The 22,234-nt window shown below is 41.0% G+C and overlaps 1 protein-coding gene across 2 annotated transcripts in view; it reads right to left on the minus strand.

Moving 5' to 3' along the window:
- DYM (dymeclin) overlaps positions 1-22,234 on the minus strand; it is a 211,232-nt gene that overhangs the window by 110,613 nt on the left and 78,385 nt on the right. For both annotated transcript variants that reach the window (XM_086480496.1, XM_086480495.1), the window contains exons 9-12: positions 19,105-19,283; positions 12,248-12,373; positions 2,320-2,433; positions 1,470-1,564 (exon numbers count right to left, since the gene is read on the minus strand). In XM_086480496.1, coding sequence (XP_086336622.1) covers positions 1,470-1,564; positions 2,320-2,433; positions 12,248-12,373; positions 19,105-19,283 — 514 coding nt within the window. The remainder of the gene's footprint in view (positions 1-1,469; positions 1,565-2,319; positions 2,434-12,247; positions 12,374-19,104; positions 19,284-22,234) is intronic.

A 22,234-nucleotide genomic window follows, 5' to 3' on the forward strand; every position in this document is an offset into this window, starting at 1 on the left:
TAAATTTCAAACAGCAGACTTCCACAAACTCAGAGCACTTTGACAAAAGCCAAGCAGAAATGCACATGTAGCTACGCTGGATGACTACAAGATCACTGAGTGGTGGTAACAGCCGGCTGTAACAGCACTAGCAAGATAACCTCTTCCTGGCCCAAATAAAACCAGAGGAACACATCTTGCTTTGGTCTACAGAAACAGCAGTAGAATAAAATTGAACAAAAGCAGAAACTGGGAACACAGGAAAAAGCTCTGAAGTGGAAAACAAAGTATCACACTAAAAACCGGATTTTTGACCATCAAGGTAGCGTATCTCACACCACAGCAGGATCTAGGATTTCAGAGGCCAGAATTTGCAAATGCTTGGAAAAATCAGGCTCCATGTTCATGAAATGAAGACAGCAGATACTTAAGACAATGACTGTAATATATAACAGGAAAATAGCTTCATTTCAAATTCTGAACACTCATTATCACTGCCAAGGGTTTGAAAAGAGGGCGAGTATCAAGAAGGGAAAAGGTAACTGCAGAACGCACTCATCCTGGGTACCTTTCCATATTTTTGCAACCAGCCATTTCCGAAAGAGAAGGGGCTCAGAGAGAATTAAATCCTAAAGAGCAGCGGTTCAAGAACAAGATGCCTCTCTTGTTAACCCAGTCCTTTACAAAGCGTACAGGCACGCAATTATCATTTACTTATTTTTGGCACACTGTCTGTACTTGACAAGCGCTTTAACAGTTTATTCCAGATCGCATTAACAAGGACCTTCCCAGTTTCCCTCGGAGCTTGGAGCAGGGCTGGCTGCCAAGATAAGAAGGATGCCTGAAACACGATTACCTGCCTTTACAAAGTGGTCTGCAGCACAGGTACAAACTAGGAAGGACCAACTTCAGTATCCACCTCTTTAAAGTTATGGCCCTGTTTTAGAACCAGAGCAGATATCGACTACTTATTACTAAACAGGCTAATAAATTTTATCAGTTGAAAAGCACGGGTGTAGGTTTTATCGCCCATATTTGCAGGACCTCGTCGCAAAGTGATCATTGCATTCTGTCTGATTTAACAAACAGATCTTCTGCCAAATACGCAGGAACAAGTAAAGCAAGTTGAAAATCCAGTCTGCGTAGTATTTGAGAACCACCACTCAGTGCACTTTTATAATAACATGATACCTGACTGAAAAAAAGCACAATTAACACAAATCCCTGAAAACTTTCTGGTTTGAAAGCAGCTACTGAGCTGCTCTGTTAAGAAAATCAAAAGTTTCTCAGACAGAGAAACCAATAGTTTTTGTGCATTCAGAACAAGTTCAAGTATAAAGCAACTCAAGACTTATTCTGGGATTATTTAGCTACTCTGTTATCATTTCACCTATTTAGTTCATCAGTATGTATTAAGACATATAAAATTCAAGTTCTTCTACTCATGAGTTTCAGCAAAGATGAGTTTCAAGAGCAGTCTTTATATTTACCTGATGATCCTCTGAGCAGCATACTGATGAAGCGAGCGGAACTGCGCCGACATATTTGCTAAGGCTGCCAGACAATTGGTATGAAGGTATTTGTCCTGTCAGAAACAAGAGGAAAGGAAAAAAATGCATTAAACCGTCCTTTTGATATACACTGAGACCTACTGCAGGAACCACTCAAAAGACTGAGTAATATGTGTTCCTTTAAAGGACGTGGTCAAAAGCATATAGGAGAAATGCAAAGTGTATATACTTGGTGATGTTTTATATAAGTTTTCTTAAAAGCTAAGGCTTATAAAAGAGTGACTGTTTCATACAGATTTCAGAGTGTGTATGTATACACACATATGTATAGATGTATGTCTTCGTATCTTTAATGATGTTGATTTACAATGACATAAATACAATAAATACTGAAAGACATTCTCCTCCTCTCCCTTTTTCTCTCTCCTTTTTGTAGTCTTTTCCTAAAATTTTCTGCTTCATAACACATCTCCCCATTAACTCTTTCAAAGCATTCAATACAAACAACCTATAAGGAACTGTTTCTTCTCGTCAACCTAAGGAACTTTTCCTTCTCATGTGGAGATGAGCAGTTTGGTGCCTGAACCATGGACTTTTGAGAAACCTACTCGATGAACTGAACAATAATCCAGAGATGGTGTTACAAGTTCAGAAGCTAGCATTACGCTTAGTTAATAGGGCTGACTCCCATTCCTTCCCTCCTGTAAATTCAGACGCCAACTGGTTGCAACAGAATGAAGAAAAATCCCACACCCTGTTTGAAGCAGAATTCATGCTGTTGAAGCTGGAAATCCACACTACGTGCACAGGCACTACACGTAACTCTTACCCTTGTCCGTGTCATGTTGTACTGGATGGTTCTTATCACAACTAGAATCAGGAGACTCCCAAGTGAGATCTCTGTTAAGACACGCTCAGCATACCAAGTGATATTTTTCAATATCTGAAAAAAAGGAACAAAGTTCTTCAGCACCTAGGTCTGACTAAGAGCATAGAAAGTTGTCAGGACTCTCACATCACTTAAGATCAGTAAATTAGTTCCAGCCTCAAATGTGACCAAAATCTATTCTAAGCTAAAGCAAAAAAAATAAAAGAAAAGGCGGGGGGGGGGAGGGGAAGAAAAAAATACAAAAATAAACAAACAAAGAAAAACAGACCTCTGCAGTATTATCACCTAGTAGATCTCATCAACTTTATCCTAAGTCATGTGGAAACACATGAAGTGCAGAAAAATCATGAAATTTGGCAATTCCCTAATTTCTATACCAAGTGCCACCACAGTCCTATACCCTTTTTGATCTTGCCCTTTACACTTTACAAAGTTTCCAGTTGCACCCTAGACACCTGAATAACATTGCCAATTCCTTCCCATTTTCCCTCATTACAAGTTGGGCAAGAGGCAGCATGTACAAGCTCTGACTGACTGGCAAGAGCACACATGCTGAAGGTCGCAGGGCAAACCAACAGGTTAACTGCTGACTTCACACCGAAGCCTTTCTCTTGCCAGAGGTGAGGTCTTTTTCCTTAACAGGTTAGAGAAAGTCATCAGCTAGGTTAAGAGCTTTGTATCATAGAATCACAGAACCGTTTAGGTTGGAAACGACCTTTAGACCATCGAGTCCAACCATTAACCCAGCACTGCCAAGTCCATAGAATCATTAAGGTTGGAAAAAAACCCATGTCCCTGAGCACTATGTCCACGTGACTTGTAAACACCTCCAGGGATGGTGACTCCACCACTTCCCTGGGCAGCCTGTGCCAGTGCTTGACAACCCTTTCTGTGAAGAAATTTTTCCTAATATCCAATCTAAATCTCCCCTGGCACAACTTGAGGCCATTCCCTCTTGTCCTGTCGCTTGTTCCTTGGGAGAACAGACCGACCCCACCTCACCACAGCCTCCTTTCAGGCAGCTGCAGAGAGCGATCAGGTCTCCCCTCAGCCTCCTCTTCTCCAGGCTGAACACCCCCAGCTCCCTCAGCCGCTCCTCACCAGACCTGCTCTCCAGACCCTTCATCAGCTCCGCTGCCCTTCTCTGGACACGCTCCAGCACCTTCGTGTCCTTCTTGCAGAGAGGGGCCCAGAATTGGACACAGTACTCGAGGTGTGGCCTCACCAAAGCCAAGTACAGGGGGACAATCACCTCCCTCCTCCTGCTGGCCACACCATGGCTGACACAGGCCAGGATGCTTTTCATACAGTGGAATATGAGTAGGCTACACAGAACTCTAATTCTAATAAGAATATTAACAGCAGAGTTGTCATTGCAGATGACAATTTAAATAGAACATATTTCTTAGGACAGAAAATTAGAAGTTGTATTATAAAAAGAACACTTCAACTAGCAAGTTCTTATTCTCCCTTTCTAATTATCTTCCTGATCCTTGTTTCTCTTCCACCAGACTGCTCTGGTATTGAATCTTTCCCATGCTCCCTGTAGTTGGGTTTGGAAAACCACCAATGTAATCAGTCAACAGACCGCTATCGACCAATCCTTCCAAATATGAGTTGCAGCAAGGCAGTCTGATGTATTTTACAGCATGTTTAATGCTGAATTTCTTTTCTAGTCACCAGTCTTAATTTTTGCAGTAAGTTTAAGACACATACAGAGAGTGCATGCCTTCCACAAAGCCCCGTAAAATAAGCAAATTATTCATATTACAATCTGTGAAGCATCAAAGATTTTAAGTACTATGCTGTTTTGAGGACCAAATAAGCACTCAAATATCGCAGTAATACAAGTTGTGTTAGTGCTGAGAATAGAAAGGTTAAGACTGTAATTGTTTTATGTCACCTAACTCTGAAACACGAACTCAAAAAGCCCTGTAACCTACACAGAGTTCTGCTTCGTTTAATCCATCAACTTTTGCCCTTAAATCCAAAACACGTATGTCATAGGCTCTCTTTTCTTTAAGGGTTTCTTTTCGTTATCAGTTGTGATCGAGTCCTCCCTCCTTTCCACACCATACTCCCATTTACACCTTTAAAAGTATTTTTATCAGCTCCTAACACAAAGCGAAGTAAGACCTATCCAATCAAAGTCAAATAGACAGCAGAATGACCACAAAGGCCTTTGAGAAACTCATGCAACAGTTCCTCTCTCGGCAAACTTTGCACTCATGACAGAACTTTATGTCATTAATCAGAAACATTCAAACTAGCAGAATTAAAAGGAAAAAATAAAAATTTTTGAAGAAAGCATTCTCACATGACTGCTGCTTTGGGGAAGAAAAGCAGCCACCACCTTCACGTAACTGATTTTCTTGGCTACACCCAGCTTGATGCCCCCCGTAACAGCCCGGCTGCTCAGGCCACCCATCGAGGCACTTGCTTTTTTGATTAGTCCACCCCAGAGCACCCCAAGCCAAGCTCTGCAATGGGTACTGTGGCTTTTCCCAGCACTTGTGACAGCAGTATTGCTGGCAAAAATGCGAGTACTATTTAACACAAGGTGTGGGGGGATATTATATTTCCCTTAGTATTGTGTAGGATCCTGCCATAAGTAATATTTAGTAGTCAAGACATAATTACATAGACTGTTTATCAAAATTCTTAATGAACGGATTCTAAAGAAAAACTCAAGTAGAAAAAAAGCATCCTATGGAGCTTATCCTAGACAGAGGCAATACTCTGTAAGTACTATCTTTAAAAAGCCTTTTTTGGTTTTGTTTTGGGTTTTTTTTAAACATTTTTTAGCCTTGCAGGCTCTGCAAATTCCACGTGCACGTACATTTCTTTCATCTACCTCCCAGCCTCATTCTCACCTTAACTCTTATCTCTTGAAGCCTTTTCACTGTAAAAGCGACATTTGAAACAGCATCTTAATTCAGATTCATGAAACTCCTCCCTCCCTTTATCCCTAGCACACCTGAAAGCATCTCTTCCTGAAGTATTTCAGAGAAGACTGCATTTGCCTGCGCTGAAAAATCGTGCTGGTTTTTTTTGATGAACGTCCTAAACAGGAGGAACCTCCTAAAAGGATTCTTACCCATTTAAGCTTTGAAAGTCATGCATACAAAGGCCTATGCAACAACAGGTACATCCCAAATACCATTACAGACTAGATACACTAAAATGGAAAAAAGATACAGCCACCGAAGACATTCAGTAGCCTCAGGAAATTAATGTCAGTAGGTAAGCTGATGCAATTTGGGATACAAAAGTCATTTCTGTACCACATATGAAGAGATAAAATAAAAGCTCAGATCATCAAAATAAATTTTTAAAAAAAGAAGTATAAAAGTAACTCCATTATCACACGCTACCTAGTACCTGACTTTTTGTCAGCACCTTGCTATTTCCCACAAGGGAGCTAAAGTGAAGCCAGTAACTACGACCTATACACAGGAAAACCACTGTTTAATGGCAGTGCAGTGGCTAAGGTGACAAACATCCCCAGCAACAGGCTCAATGCGACCATTTCTGGTAAACACCTTTTGCTAGAAGGACAGAAGAATCAGAATACAGGGAAGAGGGAAAGACTTGAGAGGTATTTAAGGGAAGAATGGTCAAGGCTGAGGAACAAATAGGAAACCTGAAATCACTACAAGAAAGCTTTCCACATATAGCAGGGTACAAGTGGATGTGGAAACAGGTATAATTCCTGGTTGTAACAAGTCACTAATACTATTTTAAGACAAAGTGATGATGCTATAAATGAAAGAGAGTCCAAGGAGTCCAACATCCAATGAGTTTCAGTAAACAAGGACAACTAGTCAGCACGGACAACAGACGATTAACAGGAATAGCCTCAAAGACAAAGAAAAATCCACATGTACTGTCATGAAACAGGCAACTGAAAAGTTAAAAAGCTGTTAGCTGCGTAATTAACGGATTACACAAACGAACTTCACTGCAAGAAGACAGTCTGCTAGGGGAAAATTTGATCATCCTGAGGTTGTTATGGATAAAGCTATGATCAGATACAGCAAGTCAACGGGTTACTTCACAACTGCAAAATGCTAAAATAAGTGCAGCCACTTTGGTTACAACTAATTGTTTGCGATTTCTTAAAAACAGCTTATTTATGACTTCGTGAATATATCTGTTTTCAATAGAAGATTTTATATTAAAAAAAAAAAATACATGAACCACTGACAACGAACAATATCTCAAGCTGAGCACCTGGATCTACCAGAAGAAAAATATACTGGTATTTGAAGAATCTTATATGACCATCAAGTAATGGTTACACTCTGTAATACGTAACAGCAATAAGTTGCGGTCACACATTTCATTTCCTGCCTTCTGAATGCTTACAGTATTGAAAATTTAACATACTCTTCAAAACAAAATATAACTGTGAAAATCAGTAGTATAAAATACTATTTGTTTTGACACAATGCACAATGTAAATCTAAACCAACCGTATATAAAGGGACATATTTCCAGATGCTTATTGAAAAGAAAGACTTCCACTCAATTTGCTTTAAAACAATACCTGAGGGCTGGGGGCTTTTTTCCCCCCGCTTTGAGACAAAATACCAACAAAAAACCATCAACTTACTAATTAAATCTCTAATAAGCTATTTCTTAAAGTCTCTCATTAATGACTGAAATAGCAAAGCAACCTCCTCCCACAAATAAAACAAAGTCCATGTTTGCTCCCACCCCCTTTGGTGCTATTTTGTGGTGCACATCCCTGTACGTCACCAAATGAAGTGGAAGTTCCTTGATTCACGCTATGACGGAACTCAAGAGCCTCATGTCCCATCATGTGCTCTCTCACAAAGGATGTCCCCAAGGGACAAGAGGAATGGGACTGGAACAAGTTAGACAACCTCAGACCTTGAGCCCTCCAACATCTCCCATCACATCCTTCTCATCCACCTACGGCTCCCTGTGCCAGCCACAAGGCATCACCCTTCCCGTCTTCCCTGCCCGTAGATCATCCCGAGCTCCTTGCTCTCCCAGACCCAATTCCTTCTCAGATCCTTCTCTTCCCAGCTTCTGCTTCCCCTACCCACACCTTGCCCACCCTAGTCTCTCATCAAAAACAAGTCTGACTTCACCTTCTCCAGCATTTTGTCACTCCTGCCTCTTTTCTCATTTCTTTGCTCAGTAATCCCAAATTTTACCTGTTTCTTGTTCAATTCGTATCCCTCTCCCCCACTGCCCCCACCCCATGTTCCCGGCGCAGCCAGACACATCTTCTTTCCAATTTCTCCCAATTCTTGTCATGTCAGGCTCCTGTTCCTACATGCTTTCTTCAGATGTGGTGCTTAGGGACACGGTTTAGTGGTGGACTTGGCAGTGCTGGGTTTACAGTCGGACTCAGTCTTTTCCAACCCAAATGATTCTATGTAGCTTCAACCATTGCCAAGCAGCCCAGAAGCACAACTGGGAGCACAGCCCCGTCCCACAGGAGCTGGAAGAAGCACCTACACGAGCTTCAGCTTATCCCTGTGTTTCTCAGCTGAACTGTGATCCCCGGGCAGAGGAGGACACAAACAGCCCAGCTGGCTCTGGGAGCAGCAAAATGAGAATATTCAGTCACCATGGACATCAGGCCACCCCCAACTACATATCTGCTGTGCAGATGGAAACAGACTGCTCCCCTTCCCCTGGAGATTTATAATTTGGTCAAATTTAGTCAGATTATCAGCAGCAGAGCCCTAGCGCAAAGGTCACCTGCCAAATTTCACATTCCTAATGCAAAACGTGAAGTTACCAGAGCTTATTAAAGAACACGTTGACAATTGTAACCCTGGACAAGACATGTTCATGCCCCCATCTCACTCCAGAAATGACCAATGGTTCTCACTGAAACTTTAAAAATACCAACCCTGGAAAATGATGTTCACTGAGACAACCACGCCTTGGAATATCCACCACTTTTAATATAAAATTAAAAAAGAAAACCCAAACAAACAACAAAAGCAAACAGACAAAAAAAAAACCCCACCCACAACCAAAAGAAACACCAAAACCAAAATTAAAAAAGAAAATCAAAGTTAAAAAGTTACATACCAGTCCCTGTCACCTCTACTCTCCTCTTCCTGATAATGAAGAAAGCAACCATAGCAGGTAGGCAATGAGACGCCTATTTAAAAAACAACAGCAACCACCACCATCCTCCACATGGTTTTGGGTTTGAGAAGCATGAAACAGGAAAGTATCTTTAATTTCAAAATCATCTACCTGAAATCAGCGCCACAATTTGAACCACCCCATTGGCTTGCAGATAATATTAAAAAGGGAAAAAAAAAGAAAAACAAAAAGCTCAGACCTGGGGTGGTCTTGCAAGAATAACTTAAAAAAATAATAATTTAAAAGGTTTTGATTAGTTACTTTTTTTTAAGAGCAGGCTCCTGGACACCTACAACTCAGGCACAAGAACTGCAGATGCAAAGAACAGGAATTCAGTTCCATATATACTGAGCACTGAGAATCTCAGCTTCCCCTAACTTTGCTTGCGAGATATTTCTTAACACAATAAACTCAGTTAAATTGTGATTTATAGTCTAACACCATTTACTCCAGCAGGAAGCACTACAGCAGTACTATAGGTTACTGCCACATGAAGTATTACCTGAAGTCCATCTGACATCTGATGTCATTTTATTTACATTTTCATAAACCAAGAAGAAAAATCACCAATACTTGTCCCCTTTAGGGAATTCTTGCATTTAGTCATTTACTCCATTGTTATTATTATTATTAGTGAAAGAAATTGAGCTCTATGTGGTTACGGAGACCTAACTGCATTAAGCCAGTTGTAGGAACAGGACCTATGGTTTTGATCATATTTTCCAGGCAGTTAAGACCAAATTCATTTTAAACAAAAAAGTGCTTCAGCAGTCAAAAAGAGTTTCTGTGGTTTCCTGAGCTCTATACCAGTTGGTATAATCACAAGATTTATAAAACTGCGCTTACTAAAATTAATCTTAAAAATCAATAAATAAATGTGGGTTAAATACCACAAAGAAAAATAGCCCATAAATGGACTGTACAGTCATGCTGCTTATAAGAACAGCAGACAGGATACACAGCAACAGAGAGAAAAACAGGCTGATCTAAAACACATCGAATCTTTTTTTCTTCATACTTTACCCAAGTGACGGCGGGGGGGGGGGGGAAGAATCCTGTTGTAATTGCTAAAATTTGATAAATATTTGCAGTGAGTGACAGCTTCATTCCATATGTGTAACTGACACTAGATGTTCACATTTTACAGAAATACCTACACAGCTTTCCTGACTCCCTTCATTTTGCTGCACTATAATCCCCTCTCAGCCTTTAGGAGACAAGGAGTTATTATTTAAGAAAGTATGGGACTGATTTCTTACCTTATACTGTAGTTTTTGAATAGTAATTTCATCATTCATACCTGGAGACATCCATTTAAATAATTCAAAAAGACGGGCGAAGGGAAGTGATTTATTGGCACGATTTTGAATCCTTTATCCACAAAGTGGGGTGCTAACTATACTTATTCCCCATCACGGGATCTGTAGGAACCCACTACCCATATATCCATTCCCCAACAGTTCACATTTGTATTTTGGTATCTACATCCCTCTGTAAAGTTCAGGAATGGCATAGACCACGTAGCTCAAGGTGACTTAAGTTTTTTTAAAGTAAAACATAATGTGTTTTTTTCTATAAATAAAGAATCCTTTCTAGAAGGAATACTTAAGAGTTGGTATCACAGTCATCAACTCGCTTGTCTGTATCACAGTTCATTTAGGTGACTTCCGCGGTGCACAGCTTAAGATTCGAACAAGGGGAGACCTCCTCTTTCTCCTTCACTGCATCCAATCCATCCATGAACACCAAGATTAAGAGCATGGAGCAACAAAAAGCCTTCAAATGCAGTAAGAAAAGCACTGCAAGGGTGGAAAAGCATTCTGCTTTGCCTCCAAGTTTGCTCTCTCCCTCAGCATGAAACGTGCCCCATCCATCAAAGAATGGAGAAAGAAGTAAGAGAAAGAATAGCAAGAAATAGAAGAGCACAGGAGGAAGAATAAGGTTTATTCCACGTCTGCACTGTCATAGCACTCCATCGGCTTTTGATGGCAAAAGTTTCCATTTTCACAGGTTTTTTTCTGCAGTAGGGCTTGACAAGGAGAAATTCACACAGACAGGCCTGCAGGCTCAGGCACTTCAGAGCCACCTCTCGCTATCCAGCTAAGAAGCAAAACCAGGAAAACTCTGCCCACATAACGCTACTAATGAATGGACGCTTCACACCAGACACTATGGGGTGGGAAAACACAACGACAAAGTAAAAGAAAGAAGCCATTAGTGAAAATCTGAAGTAAAATCAAAGATTAAATTGAGAAGAAAATGAAAGAAGTAAAGGTGGGACTGAAAAAAATCACTTCAAGGTAAAAGGAACACGGTGGGGTTTGGTTTTGTTTTTATTAAAATAGAAGTATTAAATTAATATGCACATTGCACAGAAAAAGCTACAACTACATTGGCAGGGTTAGCTGCAAAGGCAAGAAGAAAACTTGATTTACGTTTTCATTCCACAGCTGGATCCTCATTAACAATTCTAGGGAAATCTTCCGCTTTTACTTATCCAGTCAGGAATTTACGGAAAGACCATGTGTAAAGCCTTTAAAATGAATGATGAATGATGGGGGAAGAGACTGAGGTAGCAGTGAAACCGTGTCTGCTGTACTCTAACCCTCAACAAGCTCAATTAATTAATTTATTTAGGTTAAACGACTTAGTGATATGGAACCCAAAAATACACACCACACATGTGCATGTACGGTGCATATGTATAGGCTCAAGACACACAAAGGTGAGGCAGAAGAAAGCTTCAGGAAAATGTTGTTTCAGCTATCTGCTATAGACGCTCCTCCTAAAGCTGATTCCTAAAAGGTACTCCCAGGAAACTGCATATAAACATCACCTCTTCCTGCTTTCTACATACAGAGCTATAGGAAATAATCTGAAATTTCAGAGAGTAAATACTGTAAGTCTCTACAGCTTGGCACCAAGAAAAAAAATGCCAGTTCCCTCCAAAACAGCCCGGAAATATACCTGGAAAAAGAGCTCTGTTTAGATACCTTGAAACGTGGTATCTAAAAAGCTTTTTGCATTTTATTTCACATAACCACAAAAGACAGTTTCAGCGTCCCCGTCAAAAAATTAAATAAAATCAGTGCAGACGTCCTCTGCATTATCATAGCTTTAGAAACTAGAACATAATTGTCCAAGGTATGCTCCAGCACAGATGGTCAAGGCCCATCAAAGCTAGTCAAAATTTGGATCATATTATATGGGCCACATAAAATAGATATTAATCTAGCAGAAAGCCCGAAAAAGAAATGCCAAGTACGGAAGTTAACATTCAGTCTGGAAAATAAAACTCCAACTGAAAGCTCCGCTCAGCTGCATCAAACTGGTTAAGCAAAGTTTTTCAAGAGAAACAAAAAAGGTTTTCTGTTTTTCTCCCTCTTCTAGCCCCTCCACTTCCGTGGCAAACACTCAGCACTTTTGACGCAGCTTGCCTGGCTATTACTATGTTAATTTGCAACAGGTAACACCAAAAAAGAGAGAAAAAGACAGGTATATGCATCATCTCCTCTATAAGAGGGAGAACGTTCGTTCACTTCACTTGGGAAAGTTTTGAAATTGCTCTTCTAACTTCAGATTACCAGTCCTTACAAAAGAAATACGTATATGCCATCAAATTTGGATGAACACTTACAGTCTCTGCTGAGGAAACAGATACATCTTTATAAAAATAAAGATTTATATGATTTTTAGAGCTGAAGAATTATTTACCAAAACAACAACTCACCACTTCATGAATGGATCGGTTGAAGCCATCATCCTCTGTAAGGATCAGCAGAATAATAAGAGCCATGTAAACATGGTGTGAATTCCTTTCTTCAACGTGATACAGAATTTCAAGAATTGGCAGCACCTTTAAGGAAGGAAAAACCTGTGTGTTAGTTTAGTCTTCAAACACCTCAGAGAATAAACAGAGGAGACTCTAAACCTCCTGTGTATCACCCTGCCCTTAACAGTATCATAGCAATTCCTCCCTCTTGAAATAACCACCCCTAAACAGTGACGCACAGTGTTCAAACACCTTCCATCTGTTTTATTCTGTCTCCACAAGAGAGTCTAAACAAATTCTTTCTTGTGGTCAGACATGGAATTTCAATTCCTTATAAATGAGATTTCCAGCCATACCAGTTACCATAGGCTCTGAAAGACTTAGTTCCCTTCTAGACCATGGGAAAATAAAATTGTTAAATAAGATTTTCACATGTTCAAGCAGGAAAACAATTGTTTCTAACGATCTGTACTACCATAAGCCTGGTCTGAAAGGACTTTCCTCATCAAATATAGCCAGGCATATTGGATCTGAGATGTACAGAGGCATTTTGAGACCTGAATGTCCAATCCCATTTTGGTGTGTGGAGATAATCCCAGAAAAGAACCAGTTTGCGTTGGGTTAAGACTAGAAAAGGCCTGTTTTTCCAATTCTAGATAATACGTAGCCAAAAAGAACTGACATTATGATGAGAGTTCAGCCCAAGGTCTTGCAACATTTCCACCAGGATGAACATCTTAAGCCAAAGTCTTGCAATAAATAATGAAAATGAGATTTCATTGCAACAGCAAGCATACCTGAACGCAAGTCTAAAGTTAATCCAGATGCAAACATTGTCCCTCTACCAAATGAAAATTAGCTTTCCACTGGCTCAGTACAACGTGGCTTCCCCGAGCTGCAGAAATAGGCCTAAATCACAAAATACCCTGGAAAAAGGAACTGGAGAAAACTCTCAATTCCAAGATAGTGGATGAGATGCAGAATTCGTTCCAAGAAGCTTCTAGACACCTAAAGACTTGCTGTTTTTCAAAACAGGCCGAGTGGAGCAGGATGAATCATATGAAACCTATTCTGCTGGGCAGCCAGGACACCAAGAGCTTCACAAGCCTCTGAAGTTACCAGAATGTTCTCTTAAAATCAACCAGCCCCAAAACAGTTGGAACACATTAAGACTTACAACAGTTTCTATTTAAACCAATGAGATTGATCAAAATGCCGCAGGCCACAAAACCTTTTGACAGATGCTTTGGCCAGGGTCAAAACAATACCACAACAAAAGCAGAGGGGAAAAATTGTTCATTTATTGCAAACATCCTTCCTTTACCATTTCAAAGGATCGTTGACAAAACTCTCTCTCCAGTTGAAACTGAAGTCGACGTCTTTGTGATTCTTCCCCCCTGTGCTGGGCACTGGTGAGGCCGCCCCTCGAATGGTGGGGGCAGTTTTGGGCCCCTCACTGCCAGAAGGACATGGAGGTGCTGGAGTGTGTCCAGAGAAGGGCAACGGAGCTGGTGAAGGGTCTGGAGAACAGGTCTGTGAGGAGCGGCTGAGGGAGCTGGGGGTGTTCAGCCTGGAGAAGCGGAGGCTGAGGGGAGACCTGATCGCTCTCTGCAGCTGCCTGAAAGGAGGCTGTGGTGAGGTGGGGTCGGTCTGTTCTCCCAGGGAACAAGCGATAGGACAAGAGGGAATGGCCTCAAGTTGTGCCAGGTTTAGAGTGGATATTAGGAAAAATTTCTTCATAGAAAGGGTTGTCAAGCACTGGCACAGGCTGTCCAGGGAAGTGGTGTTCAAACACCTCTTAGACATGGTGCTCAGGGACACGGTTTAACGGTGGACTTGGCAGAGCTGGGTTAACGGTTGGACTCGATGATCTTAAAGGTCTTTTCCAACCTAAATGATTCTATGAGTCTATGAATATAGGCCTTGAGTGTAAACACCAGGTTTTCCCTAGAGTATCTACTTAGCATATAGCAAAAAAAACATTAGCTCTTTTCCTTGGATGGGGGAAAAGGGAGACAAACATCACTACATTAGCCCACTGTTCAAATTATTTCCATCTCCAATATTTACACTGCATGTAGCATCGCATAAGCTCAAAGTCATTTCCAAGTCCGAACATTACGATAATCTGCATAAAGCAGGAAGCAACATAAAACTACTGAAGAACTGCATTTACAACATGACTTTGCAGGGAGAACAAAGGCCTTTCTGAAGGTAATCAGTGGAATAATGTCTTAGTTTTTAAGATAGCTCCCAAATAGCCATGTCTGTTAATTTTTACAGCCACTCAAAACTGAATATACTGCCTCATAATGTACATGCCTTGCACTCCTTCAATGCAAGTGTGATCCCATCTGGTTAGCGCTAAATGATACCATACAAAGCACACTGGCAAAATATCCTTTCAGGACAGCCCAACGTATCTCTTCTGCCTATGCACATGAATATTTGGTCAAACTGTGGCTAAAAAAGCACATTCGTGTTCCTTAAGTGCTCCAAGTCCTGAAAGTGTCTTGCTATAAACTACATTTAAAAAGGGTACCTTGATTCTGACACTGAGACGTTACAGAGATTTCTATATGAACTGACAGGTGAAAATATACTTACTAAGATTTCATACCAGCTACTGAAATCACTCTCACTCTGAAGAGATCTGGCTCTCCAGGTCACTGCATTCAGTCTTAGTGCCCCAAACACACCTTGAAAGCTTTTGAAACCTCTTCTTCCCACCTCCACTCCCCTGGCAATGCTCTCCTTTCCACTCCTCTTTCCGACTTCTCTCCATCCACCTACCAGACCAAACTCGAGGAGGCAAACTTCATTCTCTCTACCTGCCATTTCCAGATGAAAGCTGAATCAATTCATACAGTTTCTATAACCCTTCCTCCTCCAAATGCTTTTTCCTTTGTATACTGATTGCTGAGGGACACACACCTTTAGGACAAATATTACTGTTGTCAGAACAAAAACTATTTGACAAGCCACCTCTTAAATAGAGTTAGGATATAAGATTAGATTAAAATTTTAATTATATTAAAATTTATCTGGAATTGTTATCGAAATGCATTTCCACACATTTGCGTTACACACATACAATAAAACTTTCATATTTACGTTTTTATGCCATGGCATTGTCCAGGCACATGCTGAGAAGACAACAACCACTTCTTTCTGTATTGCTGGCCCTTTTATTCACAGTTATTAAAGTATCATTACCGGACAACTACTAACTCTTGTCCATCAGGATCAGCTTTTAACAGGAAAGACACAGCCACCATTAAAAAGTTACTTTTAATCCCCAAAACAAGGGGCAGGTAAAAAAAGACACTGAAAATTGCAGGTGCTATATTCAGTCCAAGGTCAGGAACAGTTTCCCCAGCAAAGAGTTTTAAAATAGCTTGTCTTTAGTATACAACAAAATACAAGACCACATAGCCACTTGAGTAACCTGCTTAAGCCAAATTTAGACCACAGGAAAAAATATTGCTGTACCATCAGTTGATATAAATATATCACCATATACATTATTTCAGCCCAGTCATGTTGAGCAGCATCAAAATGTCAACTCAGCAGCCAAAGCAAACATATTCCACAGAAATAGCTTATTTCTTATAAGCAGGTATCTCACTGGCATTTTTACCTGCAATATGGGTGTTAACTGCTCTTTCAAACAGAGAAAAGCTCAATATTCTCCCACGCACAGACCACAACACTATGCCTATGAAAATATTTGCTAATTGCCCCCTATTTCAGCAGTCCCACCACTTCCTGGAGAATCTTTGTGAGTACTTTCAATAAGATGGCCAAATTCCAGATGTGAACATCCCTAATGGCATCAGAGATTTAATCTAATTATTTTATTAAATTATACAAAGTTATATGCTATAAGTTATGGAAGACACACAAACATCCTATTCATTCTACCGAGCAGACTTACTATATGAGCAGAGAGGATGCACTGCCTTACTAATGATAAAGCATTACAAAACATAGCAGAAGATGAAGGTATTTATCTATAAATGACAGAGGCAGATCCATACACAAATTAGGAAGCAAGCTGAGATATTATATATTAAAAAAGTTAAGAAAAACACACTGAATCTATTTACAAATTAAACTGAAATTACAAAAGAGCAAAGACACATTTCAAAAACCCCTAGGAAGTGCCACAGAACATCTGCTAGTGATGCTTCCTGGGCACTAAAACTGAGAAGAACTAAAACAGGGGAGAACACAACAAATGTGATGCACTGAGTCCAGTGAAATAGCAATAACCTGCAAACACCCTAAAAGTTTAAAACGAGCACTCAGATGACTGCTGACGTTATCTCTTGTACGGCACAGACCCTTACACTTCACCCAACTACCTCTGCATGAAGAGGCCACTGACTTATGCCATAGTCCTTCAGAAAGTCAAAGAACACAGACTGGTTTGGGTGGGAAGGGACCTCAAAGACCACCTGGTCCAACCCCCTGCCCTGGGCAGGGACACCTCCCACCAGACCAGGTCACTCCCAGCCCCATCCAGCCTGGCCTTGAGCCCTGCCAGGGAGGGGGCAGCCACAGCTGCTCTGGGCAGCCTGTGCCAGTGTCTCACCGCCCTCACAGGGAAGAACTTCATCCACCCTCATTCAAAGACATCCATACAGAGCACTGTCTTGCCTCCGAATTAATTACCTTTACTGTTTTGCTCCCGTATCTCTAAGTTGTGGGATTCAACCTCCGGGCTTTAGTCCTTACGACACCTCTCTTTAAGCGGAGAGTCCTTTCTGTTCAAGGCTTTCCCCTTGTGAAGGCACGTACGCATCCTGATGCTTCTCAAGCTCTTTTCTAACCAGCTGAGCTAAGCCAGCCTTCTAAGCCCCTCTCATAGTTTTATTGTTAATTTTAAAGAAAAAGAACAAAACAAAACAAAAAAAAACCCAAAAGAGTTTCTCTACACTGTCTCCATTTTTCAATAGCCTGTAAATATTTTATGCAGTATGGTAGTACACCACCACAATAGCATGCAGCATGTTAGCACCGCTCTTGCCGTTGCCATATAGGGAAGGAAATAACCCGCTCCACTACTCCTGCCCCTTCGCCTCACTTACAGTCCCAAGACTGAATTAGCCTTTTTCACCACAGGGTTGTAATTGGGATATCATGACTTCTTTGTCCAGTAACCCTCCCACCCCCAATCCTTTCTATGTCTGGCTCAGCCTGCATTATTAAGCAATTAAAACTGGTCTTCTCAGTTGGCCGCTGCTCATCCTTACCTACGAGCCCGCTAAAAACAAGAAGACTGGACAAAGATGTCATTACTGCGCCAGCAGCAATCATAAAAAGCAACAGTATGCCTGAAGAGCAAAATAATAGCAGTTTCAAATGTTGGTCTTAAAAAAAAAAAAAATTAAAAAAAATCAAATATGATGTTTACTTTTCAGTGATGCTTTTCTAAATTTTCTCAGCTTTTCCCAGAAAGTGTTTCATGTTTCTGATTATTTCTGTGATTCTGCTGGGATTTTCTGGGTTTGGGTTTTTTGCTTGTTTGGGTTTTGGTTGGGTTTGGTTTTTTTGGGGGGGGGGGGGGGGTGTCTTTTTTTTGAGGGAGAGGAAAGATCGGTGATAATATGTGAAAATATCCCACACTGCAGAGAATCCGAGTACCTGCATCTGGCATCTGCATTTGTTTTCACACACGCACCTCATGCTTTTTCTGGAAGTTTTACATTATATCAGACATCATAATTACAAAACAATGCACGCACCTAAGCTTTATTTCTCTAAAGATAAAGTAAATTGATGTTAACAGCTGTGAAACACGTCATATCACATACTAACAGGCCAGAAAATTAAATATGACCATTTGTTCACAGATTTCATGCAAAATGACTCAGCCCTCACCTAGATAATCTGCAGCAGACTACACAAGAGTTCAATCTTGAATCAATTCAGTATCAACCATCTCACCCGAGTTTGCCAACAGTGGTGTCTATCAACTCTGATTTTAGTAATACATCTGCTAGAACTTGGACTGAGACCAAATTCATTCCATATCTGCCATCAAAAAGGCAAGGGATCTAATTATCTGGCAAGACTTCAAATATTAAAATGGAAAGGGTTCTCTATTTCGTTACCAATTCCCCTAGACAGCCATTATCTTATTAAAGGAAGGCTTTTTAATAAGTAAGATTTGTTAAAGTGGCTTGTGACATTATTACATGTAATGGAGAGCATAAGCTAATTTATAACCTCCAAAAACTGTACCAGGTGTCTATTATATTGGCCATTAACCACAATCCTATTTAAAGCAGCTAAAAAGTCACTACAGTTGCACTTCTATAAAGTCTGTCAGCTGCCCCTTCAGGAGTTTCAGCCTCAGGTCAACCTTGTAAGACATTCGGCATATTAGCCAACCTACAGCTCATTCTGTTAACTATTATCCCTGTACATACACAGTAAGCTCGTGTAACATTTTAGCCTGAATAGCTAAAAAAGTAAAACAAAACAATGAATAGTATGACATCTGCTACCAGTTTCTTTACACCATGTCCAGAGGTCAGCAGGTTTGACCTGGATCAGTGGCTCTGAGAAAGAGAGAATCAAAGACAGCCTGGTAGCTTTATCAGTACTATCTTCTACTGCGGCAACATGCTGAGCATCTTACTCCTGAGGTGACACAATAAAAATGAATACGTGAGCCAGAACCGGTGAATAAGTGAACCAGAACCTACTGCCCCCACTGCAGAATGGGGGACACTGACAGCTGGTGACACTCAAGCTTCCAGGACCAACCCTCATGATGAGAATAAGGCAAGCAGAGCGATACTTACAAGATTTTCGATGTCCGTTCGTGCCAACACATATGTCCGTACGTTGCCATTTTGATGAAGAAGCATGTATAAAAGAAGAGTTGCTTGATCAGATTTCTGCTGCTCACACAAAGCTGTGTACAAACTGTTAAAATTGATCTGGAATGCATGTGGATTTGATGATGAAAAAGCAGTGCTGTCTGAAACACAGAAATCAAAAGAACAATCTTTAACAAATACATTTACCATCCAGCTATTTGTTAACGTTATAAAAATCTTTCGGTGAAGTATTTTATACGGACACCAGAGTAAGGAGGAAACAAAAATCATCAATGACTCTCATCATCAACGGCCACAGACCTTAATAGGGTCTCATGAAGCTTCAGTTGTGCCAAAAAGCTGAAGCTGTCCTCCCCCATGCGCTCCAGTAAAGCCCCTGTATCTGCACAAGACACTCATCTCTTTTCATAAAGCTATTCTGTTGGTCGAAATGGCTTCCACTGTTAGAAAATAAGGCAATCCAGGAGCTGCTGCAAGGAGGGCAGCTACAGTGTCTCCTCTGGTACTGATAATTCATGTGTTTCCAAACCCTGCACCCCAAACTTCCAGGCTGAGTTCACTGGCATCAAGGTGGAGTTGTCTCCTACCCATTTCTTGGCACGAAGGGCAGACGTGAATAGGTCGAGGCTATCAATGTACTTTCAGTGAAACACAGGTGTTGTCCAGACACCTGTGTGTGTGGAGGGGCGTTTAGTGGGTTAATTAAAGTGATTTAAAACACCACGTCACATAGTCTAACATCCCTCAGCGTAACAGCAATTTGTTCGTGTTCACAATACAATTTGTGCCAGAGCTGGAAGTCAGAATAAAACAGATTTCTGTTCACAGAAACTTTTCACAAGAAGCTTTACCAGTTTCCACAGAAACGTCCATCAGCACAGATCTCCAACATCTAGGAATTTCCAGTGGAAATGGAAAAAGCAAGTGTGACAGTCAATGCACTCATACTCATGTTAGCGAGCCAGATTCACATCCTTCTTCAGCCTCCTGATCTCCCCATGTCAGAGACTTTGCCTTTGTTTTCCTCACAAATCAACGCCTTTGGGAGCATGAGGTTTTGTTCCAGTGCAGAGCAGGTACATTCCTCAACTCTCAAAAAGCTTCACAGAAATTTGTACTAAGTATTTTCCTGTCCAGCTCTGTTCAAAAATTCCCAACCAAAACACACATCTTCTGTGATGACACAGAAGTAGGATGAGTCTGCCTTTTTGGGCTGATTTATTCCAGCATCCTGGCAACTGAATACAAAGGCTATCTTTTCTGAGCGTACAAACAAGCCATGCATACGGAAAAATTACAGCAATTTCATGGCAAGACGATATTCTGGGAAAAACTGCAGTCTAGATACTCAAGTATACTGAAAGTCTGGACTTAAAAATTTCCATATTACTATAAACAAGTTGTCCAGTGTTGATGAATTTAACTGAAATTCCTTAGTTCCCACAATAACACACTACAGATTTCTAAATTGTTTATCATTTATTAAAAATGCATTAACTTAGGAAAGCTCTGCTGTATAAAACAGCATGACAATACTACTACTCCTCCTGCATAGGGATTTGTGGATAGAACAGATTTTAAGGAGAGGAAGAAAAGACTCCGAAGAATAAAGGAAAAAAACAATGCAAATGTCAAAACCTGCATTTTTACAAGGCATTTTACAGCCAACTGTATTATGACAGCCAGCATAATAGGCAGCAACCATTGCATTTCATCCCAAACTTCCTTCTTCTGCTCAAATCCTGAAAGATTTCTCAGATATTACAGAATGCATCACCATGGAAAATGGTGAGAACAGTGTCACCACGAATGTGCCCATGGGCAGCAACCTTGAGCCAACACAAATTTGGCTCTCAGACGAATACTCCCATGGTTTCTTACCAAACTTTTCCACTCCTATGGAGAAATCTCTATACTGGTAGGGACTGATCACACAAACACTCCTGCACCCACTGAGATGTGGGTGTCTTGCTTTCCCCTTTCTTCTTAGCCTGTATTCTTAGCAAAGTTTTTAAATAGCTTTCAGCACGGAAGAACGTGGTAGTTGTCACTTATTTTGAACAACATCTCCACCCTCTTTGGAAGGAAAAAGTGCTTGGAAGACCTGCAGGAGCCCCACAGGAGCCCTGGCTCCCACCAGGTTTCTGGGGGCCCGGCGGAGACGGCGTGCCGGGGAGCTTCTGCTTCTCTTGGCCTGGGCAAGGGGCGACGGCTCCAGCCCCTCAGCCGAGCTCAGCAGGAGGCACTGCAGCAGAGGCTTCTCCTTTCTGCAGGAGGTGGCAGGCGCTGCTGCAGACGCAGAAGCGAGACGCAGCCCGTCGGCGATGGAAACCCTGCCTCCCCACAAAACAACGCACTAACGGGCAGAGGGGGGGGACCAAAACATCCGCTTTTCGGAACTACCACTTCTGCCCCCACGGCCCCTTCAATCCCTCATCAGGATTACGGATCGAGTGGTTTAAACCCTTCGTGCTTCAGGCAAGTATTTCTCTTTACTAGGGAAAATTTGGATGCAGATAGCAAAACCAGATCAATTCAACGCACTCTATCAAGCAGCAGCTTGATGCCATGGTTCATCAGCTGAGAGTGTCCATCGACTTTCAAGTTCCCTTCTGCGGATGTTTAAACAGTGCCACTTACATTTACAGCACTTCACTACCTGTTTGATTAAAGGATATTTATAAAACTGTAAAAAACATCTCAACAGTATTGAAGAAACATCAGCAACAGCAGCACATCCTCTATTAGTCTACAGAACGTTAAACTCATGGACAGAAAAATCAAACTATTCTAGACCATGTAGAATAAAGAAAACTAGCCTGAATGTTATTAAGTTTGTCCCAAATAAATTATATAGATTATGTCAACAAAAAAAAAGCCCAGTTTGATTTTATAGTCACATACTGTAGATCATTATGACAGTAACCAGCCTTTCTTTTTTTGTATCGTCCCTCTCTTACCAGCCCCTCAGAATGCTCACAGGAATCAAATGTAAGATCAGTTACACGAGTATTGCTAGTGGAAGCAAGTTTATGAGAAACAGTAAGTCATTCTATAAATGTACACATCTAGAGAAAATACGGCTTTTCAT

Source organism: Leptosomus discolor, chromosome Z, assembly GCF_034619465.1.
Source record: "Leptosomus discolor isolate bLepDis1 chromosome Z, bLepDis1.hap2, whole genome shotgun sequence".
Classification (NCBI taxonomy): Eukaryota; Metazoa; Chordata; class Aves; order Leptosomiformes; family Leptosomidae; genus Leptosomus; species Leptosomus discolor.